This window comes from Alosa alosa, chromosome 5 (genome assembly GCF_017589495.1).
Source record: "Alosa alosa isolate M-15738 ecotype Scorff River chromosome 5, AALO_Geno_1.1, whole genome shotgun sequence".
Classification (NCBI taxonomy): Eukaryota; Metazoa; Chordata; class Actinopteri; order Clupeiformes; family Clupeidae; genus Alosa; species Alosa alosa.
Genome location: NC_063193.1, coordinates 12,018,899 through 12,034,845, shown reverse-complemented (window position 1 = coordinate 12,034,845; position 15,947 = coordinate 12,018,899). Strand labels below are relative to the sequence as shown.

At 41.5% G+C, this 15,947-nt stretch overlaps 1 protein-coding gene across 1 annotated transcript in view; it reads left to right on the top strand.

The window, feature by feature from the left end:
• Positions 1–6,294: 6,294 nt before the first annotated feature.
• Positions 6,295–15,947, top strand: part of arid3c (AT rich interactive domain 3C (BRIGHT-like)) — a 63,357-nt gene continuing 53,704 nt past the window's right edge. Inside the window, exons 1-3 of the mRNA XM_048242930.1 lie at positions 6,295–6,551; positions 7,245–7,919; positions 15,234–15,320. Of these exons, the coding sequence (XP_048098887.1) occupies positions 6,513–6,551; positions 7,245–7,919; positions 15,234–15,320 (801 nt within the window). The 5' untranslated portion in view covers positions 6,295–6,512. The remainder of the gene's footprint in view (positions 6,552–7,244; positions 7,920–15,233; positions 15,321–15,947) is intronic.

The window sequence follows — 15,947 nt, the reverse complement described above, 5'->3', positions numbered from 1 at the left end:
TTTAATGGCGTGCGAGGGTTTGTGGCTTGTGTACTGTAATTTATCTGCATATAGGTTCCCCCCAAAACTCTCAAGCCACTTACAGCTATTAGAGAATTAAGTGGAAAAAAAAATATGTGGAATCCAAACAGATCTTTTAGTCACTGTTATCTTTAGCCCATTGCATTAATGTTGTTTGAATAAGCCCAAAGGGTATAATTTGGTTTTTTTGGCAATTAGAGCCGCCCTACCATGTAGTTGAATGTCTTGTTTCCCAGCACCTAGTCTAGTTGGGAACTTGTGAGACGCTTTAGTAAGGATTTAGATTCACGGAGGAAAACATATGTAGCCTACTCATCCAACTATGTTTTTACAACTAAATGAATATATTTAAGGTTCAAAATCAGACTACCTTTTGCCTAGTTACATAGGTTAGTGACATTTCCGCAGTGATTAATTTTTCTTTTTTTGGTGAGGCCAGGAACACAAGCCAGGCTGTTTTCGTTTGTTAATCTGATAACACTACTTTGTTTAATCATGACTCCTGTCCTGTTTAAATCTATTAAAGTGTGGACTTAATTACGGCCATCTGTCATGTGAAAGCCATCTGTCAATGTGGAGTGTGTTGTGCATAAATGGCTCACTTACACAGTGCCCCATATACACCAACTCAGAAGTGCCAGTCACCAGAGAATGCCAGTCAGCAGTGTGCCTCTTTTCTCTTCAATAACAGGTACAGTCTTGTTAATGCAGTGTTGTCTGTCTGTCTGCCTGTCTGTCAAGATGTGTGTGGCTCTTTCCCCTGCCTCTCTATCCACCAGCTTTACTGTAATATCAACACATCCACATACAGGGGTGTTCCCTGTGAAGATCCACACTGATGTAATACCACTGACATCTGCTGGAATATTTGGGCAATTACACATTGTTGCTATAAACACTGTACATCTGATGCAGATAGAAACTATAGATAGAAAAAGACAATACTGAGGTAGTATATCAAGTAATACAACAGCATAAAGTAAAACTGTAACAAACAATGTTCTCCCATCTTGTTCCCTTTGCCATTCTTACAAAGTCATTTTTTTAGATCATTATGAACACATTTGTTTAGAGAGACCAGACCCTCTCAGAATTTTTTCTGTTATAGGTCTTCATAAAGTCAGAGCTTTCTCATCACTATTGTGTATTGCTTGACTACAAGCAATTTCTGTTGCTTACAGAAACAAGCAAAGAAAGAAATAAACAAGCAACCAACCACCCATACAAACAAAGAGACAGACATAAACAATCACATGAACAGATATTTCTCTAGCCAGCAGCATTCAGTAAAACGTGAACAAGTGATACAGTTAAAGCAATACAAAACCGACTTATGGATCCTTCTAGATGGACGCTTGCAATGAAGCAAGCAAGTTGAGTCGGCAGCTGTCTGGACTCTCCGTGAGCAAAGCCAGCCGCCCTCCATGGGGTTGGTTTACGTGATGGTTGCTCCGCCACACCTGCAGATACGGCAGATGCAGTGCCATTGTAATCAGACACTGAAGATAAACTGCCGTTTCACACGCAACCTCACCTCTTTCTTTGCCAGACACCCTCTTACTGTAACATTAAACTAGGCAATGTTTTCCCAGGCTGTAGGGGTCAGATGAGTTTTATGTGTTATTAAAATAATAGGCTACGGCATAATGTTATCTGAAAACTAAGTGAACCCAGCGGGAAATGTTTTACCCTAAACAATGAAAACAGTTTTAGGCTAAAACTGTAACTTTAATGGAGTAATGTGCATGCAGCACCATAATCTACTTTGTTCATGCTGACATGTTTTTCTTTTTTCCAAGTTGTAACAACACTCATCTGTCATGACCAAACTGCTTTGCCTCTGAGAAAAGCTGTGCATACTGAATAGCTGTTTTTTCATGGTCATAGTAGACCCATGTGACAGTTGTGGTAGTCCACTTTTATGAGACGAGATGACTTGGATTAGTTCCCTCCTTGTCATCTAGTCATCAGAGGACTGGTCAATAGCTTCTCATCCAGAAGCTGTTGAGAGCATGTCATCCAAGTTGCCACTGTCATGCCAATACATACATACTACTTTATTAAAGGATTACAGAGATAGCCTCGGGAGGCGTTGGTGGGGCTTATCACTGTGAAATAAACAGCTGTCTGTCAGTATTGTTGTTGCCGTTTGATGTCTCAAACCAGTCCTCTGTGGAGTCTGTAGGCTACATAACTATGTACAGAAAAACGTCTTACAGTAAAAAAAATAATGTACACACAGACCAATATTCAGAGTACATCAGAACATACGGATTAGTATGATTAGCGCAAGTATTTTCTTCTTTGTTTCTTAATAACTTCTTAATCTCCTCTGTCATTATACATCATTTCCAAGAAATGTGTGGGTAACTGACACATGGCATGCGTGTGCTGCACCTGGTCAAGACGGCTATTGCCTTGAGACAGTCGGAGCTTCAAAGCACACACATTCTCTTATTCATCCCTAGTTTAGTACCTTCATGTGGCTTCAGTATGGCCTAAGGAATGGCCTCTTCTGACCACAGGCAGATGAGCTGAAGAGGATGGGGGAATAATTAACCGGTTGTAACAAAGCCAACGCATGACCCTTATAGGTTAGGTTAACCTACTTAGAATTCAAAATACTCTTGTTCACCTGTCCTTATAATGACCACAGATTGGTAAAAGCTTGCAGAAGTAAGAAACATATCAAATAAATTATAAATGTAATTAAAAATAAATTATATAATGTAATCAAAAATACAATATTGTCCATTTGCTTGTTTGCATGTTGCGCATACTTTCAGAATGAATACTGTATGTTGTGTTCATGTGTCTCACCTTTGATGAATTTGTCTAAAAAATAAAAATAAAAAAGGACTAATGGATAATACAGCACAAATAGCCTATATGGATCATCTTGTTATTATAAAAAAACACATGCTAAATAGAGGTCTAAATGTCTGCAGACAAATCTATTTTACATGTTCCCATTTACAACCAGGTGATCAATATCCTTGATCAGTATTGATCCACACATCTGCTGTGCCTTTGTATCCCCCTTCCTGTCTCTTGTTCTAGCCATCCACGCCGTGAGAGTTTGTGCCTCTGAGCGAAGAGAGAGAACAAGCCTAGTCCAGTGTCTGATAATTGTGTTAATTATGTCTTTAAATGGCCTGCAACTCTCAAGATAAAAACTAGCATGAACCTGAACCTGAAAATAGCATTAAACCAGCTGATTTTGTAATATGATTATTCATGTGAAAGTAACTACACACAACAGACTCCTTCATCTGGCTGCACATAATTTCACAATCCAAATACATCGATTAAGCAGTTGCTATACAGTATAGGCTTTATCCCAGATATGGGTGCTACCACAATAGAAAAGAGAATAAAAATAAATAAATAAAAAAATAACACAGAAATATTCCCTGTTATAAACAAGCACAATGTAGTTATTTTTAGTGTGATTTAAAGGTAAAAAGACAAGCTCTTATAGCATGATACTAAACCATCCCCACTAACTGAACTACTACATGGGTTATCAGTCAATGTTTGGAGATTTGTATATCATTTTGTTTATAATGTAAGTTACCTTGAAATGAACATTTTCTGACCATATTAGTGATATTAGTGATGCTAGTCATAGTTAGCATGTATAATTATGGTAATATTATTTTGGTTACACTTCCTAGGAATTACTATCCCTGGCAGCAAATACGTCTAGATTTCTAGGAATTACAACATTGAAAAAAAAAATATTCTTTCTTTCTTCTTAGAAAACTGTGGAAACTCTGTATTCTTCCACAACTGTAAGATAAAGCTTTCAACACTAGGTGGTACTGTTTTCCAATAAACCACACTGTGTCTGTCCAACATGAACTTCTACTGTAAAAACTGTGTAGGCTAAATGTCTTCTTCTTATGATGATTAAAAAGCTATCTTTGTACTTAACAATTAAAGTTACACGTTCTACATTAATCTGCATAGACACACTCACAAATCCCTTCAGTCATCTACTTGCAAGACTATGCAGTTACTTCCAAAACAATTTGATGCCATTTCAGAAGTTTCTTTCTCCATAGGAAAACTTTTTGTGTTAACGCTTTCATTCAGTCTATCCAGTAATGCTGATGCCTATATTCATTGCAATTTTCTTTTATGAATTCGGCCATGATGGAAATGGATGACAGAAAATGTATACTAATCAGTAGTGGCTTTAAGAGCTGAGATGTTGCCGCTGTTATATATTTAATTCAGAAGGATTATTGTCAGAAAATTATTATAAATTTTACTCTGTGTCCACAGCCAAAACATCCTCGCATGCTTAAAGGGGAGCTATTGAGGTCAATGGTTAATAGTTCCTTTTATCTTGATCAGAACAGCGCTGGTCATCAGAATGATTAGAGTGGCCACAGTATAAGCACATGAAGCCAACTGAGACATCACATTTGTGACTGTCAGATCCCTACAGCCAATCAGTAACAATTTCACTGAAATGGGTTTGGTACGTGGCAAATAAGGGTCAGTTATTATGGGCTCCCTGCCAGAAATATTGCTATGATTCAGGATTTAGTGGTGTCTGGAAGTGTTCATTTTAATGTGAATAAAATATTCACACATAAAGTCACACACACACACACACACACACACACACACACACACACACACACATACGTACACAAACCACTATGGCTAGGTACTATTGGAAGGGTTCTGTTTTTAAATTAAATAACATTAAACAAAAGCTCCAACATTATTTTTTTCTTGATGGAGGATGTTTAGAAAGCTTCTAACACACACACACACACACACACACACACACACACACACACAGGGGAATCAGTGTATCATGCTTATGCTGCTAGAGGCAAAACAACATTAGCCCAGAGCAACAATAAGGGGCCCCGGGGGAAGAGTGAGGATGAGGAGAGGGAAGAGGCAGCAGCTAGCGCTCTTTAAGGAGGACTCAGGGAACTCAAGCTCAGGCCAAATGCCTACTTCTTCACCCCTGCCTGCAGTGTGTTCACATGTGTACTGTAATAACTTCAGACACACACACACACAGAAAGAGAGAGAGAGAGAGAGAGAGAGAGAGAGAGAGAGAGAGAGAATAGGGAATCATAGTTGACAAAACATTTTGAAACTACAACTATAATTTTGATTAAAGTAATAGCTGAAAGAACTAGAAAGATTTAATGCTGCACGTCCAATTAAAGATAAAAAAAATAACTGGATGGGAAAACTGCAAGTATTTCACATACATATTATGCTGAAAAAGACACAATCTGTTATGTGATTGCTCATTGTATTTGATCTGGTGCAGCTTTGAGCTAATACAAGGTAGGTGTAGGCCTACATTTATTCTCATTTTGGGATTCCAGTGTTGGCCTGTGTAAATGAAAGAAAACAAAATGACTTAATTGTCGGACATTTTAACCTTGCCTATGCAATATATAATAGGCAACCATATGAGGATGGATTATAAGGATAGGGTTGGGATAAAACTGAAGCCTGTGATGGACATTCAAACTTTCCTTTAATGGAGAACTTAGAATGAAATGGTGGACTACAACCATAACTAACTATTTCTTTAGTGGGCCTATTCGTGGTTCAGAATACTGTCCTGAGAGTAGGTCTATTCCTTGGAAATACGCAGTTAACGATAATGGACAGGCTACTTTAATGGGTTCGAATCGTTAGGCCTTAGTTTTCAGTGGTTTCAGGTTCTACAAGCGATGTTGTTTCTAGACAAGTGTTCACATTCAAGATTCAAAACCTGTGGTGGTGCAATGTGTGTTAAAAATCTGGTTAAAGACAGCACACTTCAGAAAGGCACAGTTTTTAAGTAAATTGAAGTGGACATTTTGGTAGTTTTATTAAATGTAATAGCATTAGGCCTAGCCTACACGAGTGTCGGTCATATACAATAGCCTATCAAACAATTCCATTTTGTCCGCTTCACAAAGTTTTTTTTTTTTTTTTTTCAGTTGTCATAAACAGCAGGGAGAGACAATTTGGTGTTCGCAGGTTCATATTCATTCGTTTTGACATTGCCAGGTTGTCGGGTGAAAGTAGCCTAATTGTTAAAGAAAGTGATAATTAATTAATGTAGATAATTACAAATTACACCAAGTTTCTGACTAGCATTGAACTGTTGGCTACGTAGCGTGTGTCAATATGAAATCTCCCGATCGGGTCGTTTAACTGTATTTCCTTGGTTGTCAGTAGACCCTGCCCTCCATATTTATCACACTATTGACGTGTTGTTAGCAAATGGGAGCAGAAGGGCTGATCTCCAGCCTGAAGAGGTCATTCAGCCTACAGTTGCCACTTGTTGCCAAAACCTTCGGGGCTGGAGGGCTCGCCAGCGTTTAATTTTTTTAAACGAATTATTTCCTCGCTATTATTGACACGAGTATCTCGATGTTAAAACAGGAATACATCCACATCTGACTTTTGAAAAAGGGATACTTTAGAACAGTTGCTTTATATCTGACAGGAGAAGCATGGTTGACAACACCAGCATAGCAACTAAATCTGCTTTGGTAAGCATCTGATTTCCCATTCTTACTGAGACTAACTTTATTGGAATGTTTCGATTAACTCGTTGGTGAAATTATTCACCAAACCTAGTTTGAATGATTTGATACCGACATCCATTTATGATAGTGCATGTCTTTTGTAGCACATTAAACAAGCATACAGCAACGTTGGTTGTTGATAACTATGTTTAACTCCAAAGCGTATTCGATGTCAGCTACCAAGTGCATTGCACGAAACTGTAGGATAGCTTATAGACCATTCGGCGGAATATGTTAAACGTTACCAGAGAGCCGTGTGTGTTGTTAAGTGACATTTGGTGCACTTCACACGTTGAAGTGTGAGATAGTTTTAGAACCTACAAGCTAGTATGCTAAGTAACCGAGTGTGTAGCCAAAGCCTAAGCACCACATTAATCGTAATAGATGCAACGGAGGCGGTGGTTGATTAGTGTGCAATTTGAATAATTTCCTTTGAAGATGAATTGGAAGTGATGATAACCTGACTTTTCTGAAATGCAGTCTCCTCTCATGAGTTGGGAGTTAAGAACCCAAGTTGAAAAAGCCAAGTTGCGTCCCTGACATCCGCGTGCGTTTTATCCTTGCGTAATTTAATAGTCTAGTTGGAAAATACGCGCCTGAAAAAAACAAAACGTTTCATGCGATGGTCTAATCATAGTATAATTTGTATCCAAACAGCAAGCCGTGTTCACTTCGGCGAGCAACCATCCTCTGCTGGTTCCATCTTCCACCACCCACAGTCACTTCTCCGGGTCTCAGTCACACCACCATCCGAGCGGCGGTGGAATGAAGCTAGAGGCGGTCATGGAAAACCTCCAGCGGCAGCAGGCTGCCCGCCTGGCTCTGGAAGAGAAGCTTCGTCTAGCAGAAAAAGACAAAGACATCAGGTCTCTGATGGATTCACAAATTCAGCAGCAAGCGTTGGCTTTCCGTCACTATCAGGCAGCGGTGAGAGGTGCTTTCGCTGCCGGAGCACAACTCTCGTCTCCGGGGGCAAGTTCCAGTGACCGGCAACCTGCACACCCCGACCCGCACAGGCTTCCTGAAAGACCTAACGACGACTCCGACGTTGACGATGACCTGGAGGGTGATCGTGGCATGGAAGATGAAGACCGAGATCTTGATGACGAAGATATTGATAACGAGGGGTTCGTAGATGATGATATAGAGAGACCCATGCCCCACTATCTCCCTCGGCACAGCATGCATTCTAATGCGGGACAATCACCAAAGCACTCCGGCGCCAGAGTCCAGCCGTCATTCTCGGCCGCAAGGCAACCCGAGTCTCCCGGTGGAATGGCTCATGCACAATCGCAGCACCACGAGTGGACTTACGAAGAGCAATTCAAACAGGTAAGGTACCGTAATTTGTCAGTAATTCCCCCCAAACTATCATTAAAATCATGCTCGTTTTGCACTACTTGCTATCAGGCTAAACTTTGTTGCATAAGTTGGATACATTTTTATCAGGCTTCAAGTTTTTTTTTGAAGAAGCGTATGCTGTTCTCAACCTGTAGTTTTACAGGATATGACAGTTGCATTTACAAATAGGCTATGTCACCAGTGGGGGACGGTAGGCTGCATACACATGTATCTATATTTCCATTTCCTAACAATACATGCTGGAAGTATGTAAAATAAGTTTAGTGTAAAGCAAAGTCCCCCTAAAGTTCCTAGTTGCCTCTCTCTGTTCTGTCTCACATGTATGGACAGGAGAGTCCATATTTGCCCTATTTACCATTTACCCTATTGTTACCAAAAAAGCCATTATCAGGATGAACTGCCTTCTATGGCTACATAATACAAGTACATAAAACTTTGGGTGATCAGTTACTTCAGTCTGTGCATGTTAGTGTGATCTGGTTGTTCTAACTAATACAAATAACTTTGAGATTAATGCTACATGCAAGTTGTTTGTGTGTATGCTCAATGACAAGCCTTTGCGTCAGCTGAACCTAATAATGAGCAAGCCTAAATGGACAGATCATTTCTTATTTATGATCTATCACTTACAGACATTGCTGAATGTGATCTGTACTTCAGGGACTGCATTAGGCCCTACATTAATGTAACTGAAGGCAGAGAAAATGTTGTCCAAATTAGGTTAATAACCTTGATTGAGATCTAAACAAATGGAAAATGGAGTCATCAGGCTCTCTCAGGTGCTTCAGCAAGGAGCAGAATCTGTATAGAAATCATGTCAAGAGTTGTCGGATTTAATATCTGGGTGGGGAAATTGTTTGTTTTGTCTGTGTTATAACTGATAATAATCTAGTGTTACAATACATGTAATAGTTTTTTTTAAAACATTCTGTCAATATAAGAATAGTACTGTATAGTGTTCAAGTCAATTTCTTGTGTGATAGTGACGAAATTTGAAATATAATTCTTTGCACTTACGGCAGTTGTACACCTATTCTGAGACGTAAAGGGGAATTGTGCATATTTCTTGCCAAGCAGTCTAATTCCCAAATAGTCTAATTCCCAAATGAAGAATTGTCATGCTTCAGTATACATGTCACTGGTGTGCTGTTGCTGAGACATGTTTTTGAATTTTCAAATGATTCCCTTGCTGCCATTCTCGCAAATTGATTCAGTGGACCTAAACACAATGAAAGGATGCTGGTGCCACTTTGGCAGACAGGCTGGAGCCGGTATACGGCGTGTTTTCAAAGTTGCAAAAGAAAACCACATTTAAGGGCAATAAATGGCTTCTCTGAAATAAGAACAAGATGTGGCTTTGGAGAAATAACTAAGCGGACTGGTCATTGCTTTTAAAGCTGAATGTTGGCATGAAGAACTGTTCAATTATCATAATATGACTGCAAATCTTTAGTGATGAAGTCCATGAGATGGTGACTTTGAAGGTGGTTCAGGGTTCTACTGTGTAGTTTTGGTAATTTGTTTTTACTGCTGTACTGATTGAATGATGCTGGTGAAGTGGTAGTAGTTTTGTGCTCATATGCAGTGAAGTGGTATTCAGTTTCAGCTTTTCTATACACAAACATTGAAGGACTAACATCTGTGTGTATATGCGTAGCAAAAAAAAAACATAGAAAGAGTTTGTATGTTGTCAAAGAAACCGTGAGTAGAGAGGGAAAAAAACACAAGACGTTGCGTAGAGTTTGGCAGGAGTGCAGGATACGCAGGAAACTAGACCTGCTGGCATGTCAGTCTGGCGCGCACCCAAAACATGCCGGGATTTCTCTCTCGCGCTCACTCTCCCCGGCTGCGTCAGTCGGGCTCCAAGCCAAAACATTACGAAATAGCAACAAATCGCACACTTGTACACATGCTGCCGTACAAACCGCTCAGCCGAAAGATGAATCTGAGAAAGGGAAAAAGAAACACACAACACAACAGACGCAAAAAGTACCTTGTCCACATCAGCATGATATAATTTAACTATAACTATATTATTATTATGTAGATATTACTAAATCATATACTAATACAGTGGGTTTTTTAATTCAGTGAAGTACCTGCACAATATTACATAATATTATGGTGAACCATGGTGGTGTTATAAAAACGCATAATTTGTGGGTCATTGTTGATTTCAACACTACCATAGACAGACAGATTCAGGCTAGTCACAGTAGTCACGGTAGTGAAGGCGGCTCGTTTGTGCTTTTCCCACACCTGTCTCTATAGGGGTCGCTGAGCAACACTGACAGCAGTCCATTGTCTCCTGATAAATCCCATAATAATCACTCTGTGGTACGTTACGGTAAGTGGAGGGGTACAACTTTATTTATGTCTTTATTGGACAGTGAGTTCCGACTTTTGCCATTGCGTTGGTTGCTCTGAACGTGTCCAAACACTGCAACCGGCCTTGCAGCCATATTTTGGAAACATTAAAAATTCACAGAATGACTTTTCCCCCCATAGGGAGATCAGAGGGTAGGGTTTGGGGGGAAGGGGATTGTTGAATTGGTGGAGGGAAGCGTGTGCATGTCAATGTTTGTGTGCTGTGTGTGTGTGTGTGAGAGAGAGAGAGAGAGAGAGAGAGTTTGTGTGTGTGTGTTTGTGTGTGTGTGTGAGAAAGAGAGAAAGGCAGACAGACAGAGAGAGTGTGTGTGTGTGTGTGTGTGTGTGTGTGTGTGTGTGTGTGTGTGTGTGTGTGTGTGTGTGTGTGTGTGTGTGTGTGTCTGAGAGAGTGTGTGTGTTTGTATGTGTGTGTGTGTGTGAGAGAGAGAGAGACAGACAGACAGAGAGAGAGAGAGAGAGAGAGAGAGAGTGTGTGTGTGTGTGTGTGTGTGTGTGTGTGTGTGTGTGTGTGTGTGTGTGTTTGTGTACGTACAAGGGTAGGGAGCAGGGGGAGAGTGGAGGTGCATCAGCTCTGGTGTACGGTTTCACTTCAGAAACTTCAATGAAGAAGTTGGCCATGCTCTTCCCTTGCTTGTACTCTCCAAGAGCAAGGAACTATTAACACATTACGTAATCAATTCAATTTAGAGTTTGTGGGACTCCCCCGTTCCTTTCTCTGATAGTAGAGGATGTACTAAAGCAGGGAGCTCTGCAGGCGGTCTGCCTTGGCCCAATTTAATCTTGGAATTTGTCAGATAAGGCAAAACACTTTGAGAAAACAGGAAAATGAGTCAATTGTGAAATCATTGAAAGGAAGACAAAGTATTTCCCCACCCCCACTCCCCAGGAAAGGAAAATAGGCTTGTGGTTAAACAAACATTTTCATTCAGCAGGATGTAAATGCATGCTTTCTTCCCTTCCCTGTTTTTCATGGGGACTCCAGCTCAATTTTTTTTTTTTTTTTGTCGAGCGTGATAGTGATGATGGCTCAAGAGCCATCCTGTAACCTGGGATACGCTGTCAGGTTTGTGTGATATTTTTAAAACAGTCGAGCCAGAGGCGTTCTCAAGTAACCCCACCCTCCCACCCAACCCCCTTCGAATTGGACTCTTTATATGTCTGTAAAGACCTGGTGCTGTCTTTGAAACGGACACACACAGTTCCTCTCTCTCTCTCTCTCTCTCTCTCTCTCTCTCTCTCTCTCTCTCACACACACACACACACACACACACTCATGCACAGATACACATGCTCACACGGCAACTCCAGTGTCAACACGAGAAATTCCTTTTCTTTTACTGCGCAGCTCCACCCCTCCAGCCCCTTCTGGTTGATTGCACAGCTTTAGGTGTGTGTTTTGCTGGAAATCCATTAAGCCACTCAGCATGCAGTCTGTGTGAAGTTGAAACATATGCATGAAGTAAATTCCCCATATGGTAAAGAGTTTGATTTCAGACCCTAGCATCTCTCTCTCTCTCTCTATCTCACTCTCTCTCTGTTTCTCCCTCTCTCTCTCTCTTTCTCTCTCTCTCTCTTGTACGTAGACCAGTATGGCTGCAGCAGCTGCAGATTAGTAAAGAGGACCTGCTCTGTCAATGGAAATGTTTTAATAGCATTCCTGAATGCTTTTACTCTGCCATTCCTGCTTTAAGACGTTTGGGTGGGGGAAGGTGTTACGGAGAGAAACTCTTGGCCAGGCAGGCCCAGTCTGAGACACTGGGAGTCTGGCTATCAGGGTATTACAGGTTTTAATGCTATGTTTGTTGAAGCCTCACTCTTCGCTTGAGTGGTGTCAGTGAAAGTATGCCAGGAACTTTTCTCTCTCTCTGTCTTTCTTTCTGTGTCTCTCTCTCTCTCTTTCTTTTTTTCCACTATAACTCAAGCAAGGAGTGCTAATAAACATCCGATGCAGGGCACAATGTGCCATTGAAGCAGACTTGTTTTCTCTGCAAATGGCTGCCTTTTCTTTCATTAAAAGTCAGGGCCCAGGCAAACTTGTTTAAACAGCCTCCCCTTAATGTGGGTGCCACATTTTAATCACGTAGCCGCAGGAATTTCTTGCAAAAGTAACCCCTCACCCACCCCTCTACCACCACCGCCACTTTTGTTTACGACAATCACGCTCAGGCCAGACAAACAGCGCTGTGCGTGCTCAGTCTCCGCTCGGGCGCCACGGAGGGTGCCATTATCACGTGTGGTATTAAGAGATGGCCGTCGGGCCTGGACGCATTGTGTTCCACTTTGCTTTAGGAAGTGCTGCGCAGTGTAATAGTCCACACCGTTCACCCCTGGGGCCAAAGGGGGCCCAGGCAGGGGACTCTCTTAACACCCCTGTGTTCTGTAAACCCCTGCTGAATTAGATGTGATTTCACTCAGCCCATGGAGAACACTGAATTAACAGCACTTTCATAATAAAAGTCTGGAGGCCTATGCCAGCCACCAGCAGCCAGCCCCAATCTCCCTTATTATTTCCTCTTCACATAATAAGACATGGCATACAGGACACCCTCCTGCATGGCTCTCTTGGTCTTTGCAGTGGGCCTGGCCAACACTTCTGTGAGTTCCTAGCGGGCCCCCCGGGTGGGATGACTTCCACAGTGCCTGCGTCAGAGGGGCAGTCAGCTAGAAAAGAAAACAGGCGCTCTCGCTAGGGGTCCATGCTTGTGCCCCATGGTGGGGTTATGTCTCTGTAGTAACATCGTAACAAGTAACATCGAGGTGAAGAAATTGGGTGAGCTGTTTGTAAAAAAACACTGCGCTGCACTGTTTCAAAACCACTGCGCTCCATATACATAGATAAAGACTATATATGTGTCTTAAACAGCCAACAGAGTTTAAAGTCAATTTTATAATTGATATGCATGTTTCCATATATTAAAGTATGAAATGAAGGTTGTTTGACATTTTGTGGTGGCCTTGCCCAAAGGGATTACAATTCTATTGTCTTTTCTATTGTCTTTTTTTCTATTGTCTTTTTTAAAATACTGCTTTAGATAGCATGTAAACAAAGCAAAAGGAACACATCACAGTCCACCCTTCGCGTCACAATATGGACATTTGAAAGCGATACGAAATAGAACTTTAACTGCAACTTTATTCACACTAAAGATATTGGTGGAATTTATTTGCAGTTTGCTTGAACATCTTAATTGCTTTTAAGATTTTTTTACAACAACTGAACCTTCATAGTGATTAAACTGTATCTCCTTAAAGAATGAGAATTTTCTTCAGGATTTTTTTTCTTTTTGAGGATATTGTAGCAAGGCTATACAAGCACAGATGACCCTCAGATAGATGAGAGCCATAAATGTTTCCATTTATGTGTCAAGGCCCTTTAAATACAGTATATCTTCGAAAAAGACAAGACTAGAAAGAAAAGAAAGTATAAACCTTCTTTACAGAATTTAAAAAGCAAACTACTTAGTTTGCAGCCACTGAAAATGCGCGTTCCAGCTTGATATATTTATTTCCATCCATGAAATAAATCGGTCACGGCCACTAGATATGGGCTTCAGTGGAACAAACAGACGCTGGGAGCTGAGAGAGAAGGAACCACATGTCAGTGGACAGGCTCCATATGGTCCCACATGTCAACATTGATTAGGGTGAGGAGTGGTAACGTAAGATACGCAGGAATCAAGCGTGTGGAGTGTCTTAGGCTTCAGGGTCAGCATCAGATATTCCTATTCCTATTCCTGTAGCCAGGATTAGCCTGTCCTGCAGAGAGCCCCTCCCCATCTATGCTTATAGCGTTCGGTGGTGTAACTCCATCTTGATTGGTTCGCGCAAGGCATTTAGAATATTACGTTTGTTCTTTTCCATTTGTGCCGTTGGAGGAAATGACATAATTATGGGGTCGGGGGTCTTGTAAAGGGTGTCTACTAGAGTAACCCTCACTGTACTGTGGTTGGCTGAAAGATTCTCATGTGTCTTGTAACATTGTCCGAATATCACTGACACCGTACCCTGCGCATACTTGTGTAATGCCACTGTATGAGAGTATAACAGTTTGTCTCTTTCACTCAAACGTGTCTTGTGTCATGGCGGTATTTTGCACGTCTGCGACCCTGCACTGTTAGTGAAACGGCCGGGCTCTTTCGACCCCTATCCCATCTTCTGCGTGGATACTGAACTATTTAGGAGATTGAGGGTAATCTCAGCCTGCCCTGCTCAATCTGATTCAGGTAGAGGCCCCCGTGGGTTTTGCCAGGGGGTGAAAGATCAGATGTAACATAAGTAAATTAGCTCACCACTCTAATCCCGAAGAGTGGGCTGATTACTTTAATAATGGTCCCGTCTGCTGCTCTAGTTAAGCGCCTGGCCAAAAGCCATGTGGGCATAGCGAGGGGAAATGCAAATGGTCAGATTCAAGGTGTGGTACAGCTTGGCTTGAGGGCACGGCTTACCCGCCTATTATAACCGTGTCTGGTGTGGAAATTACTAACACTGTCGCTTGTTTGCATGGAGTTTGCATGGAATCCCCTCATACCTTTGCATTTGGCTTATGCATTAAAATGTACTCTTGCTAGTAGGAAACCATGGTTTATAATGCCTGTTCGAGATGAAAGCACAGCTGCTAGGATTGTGAATGGAGAGTGACAGAATAATCCAAAATTGACCGATATCAACTAATACCAAATCACTGTGTTGGGAATGATTATGAAACCTGCAATCGCCACTGATGTGCTCCCTTTTGGTTCCACAAGTCCTGAAAATACTACTGACTGTGCGATCGGGTCGCCAGAGCTTTGTCCATGTCTGCAACTGCCCGTGACAGTTCAAATGCAAGGTTTTTTCAGCCCTCCCCAATACGATGCCAACTGATCTTTCATCTGTGCCCCTTCTGAAATGTGTCAGGAGTCAGGAAAAGCCAATGGGCCAGAGAGGAAGCTGGGAAATTCAGGCGTTGCTTTCGGTGGTGGTTCTTCATCTCTCATACAGGAGGTTAGTAAATCTCATACCCATCTCTCCCCCCTGCTCTGGCTCTCTCTTTCTCTCTCTCTTTCTCTATTTCTCTCTCTCTCTCTCTATTGACTCTACCACTTCTACTTCTACACCTCCCTCATTTGCTTCCATGACCCCCCCCCCAAAACAACCCACAACCCACAACCCAACACTTACAATCAGATACCACACACAGGCCCCAAGGCAGTGACAGACTATTGGGCTAACAATAGCTGACTGACCATATGTCTCATCTAACACTCCCAGCCTGGTGGACCAGCCGAAGACAATAACCTTTTTGGGCAGAGAAGTGTGAGATATCCTGGTAGTAAGCATTTTCTCTCTCTTTCTCTCTCTCTCTCTCTGTTTCACTATCTCTCTGTCTGTCTTTCTCTCTCTCTCTCTTACTCTTTCTCTCTCGCTCTTTCTCTCTTTCTCTCTTTCTCTCTCTCTCTCAGACCGTCCCTTAAATTAACTGACAGTGATTCAGAAATCTTCAACTGCAATGGTGTATAAAGCACTATGTCAACCTGCAAGTTGAAGTCTAAACATAATTATGATGACAGTGCCATAGCTAAACATGACTTGTCAGCACTGAACTCTAATTGTGTATGCCTTTTAAAATGC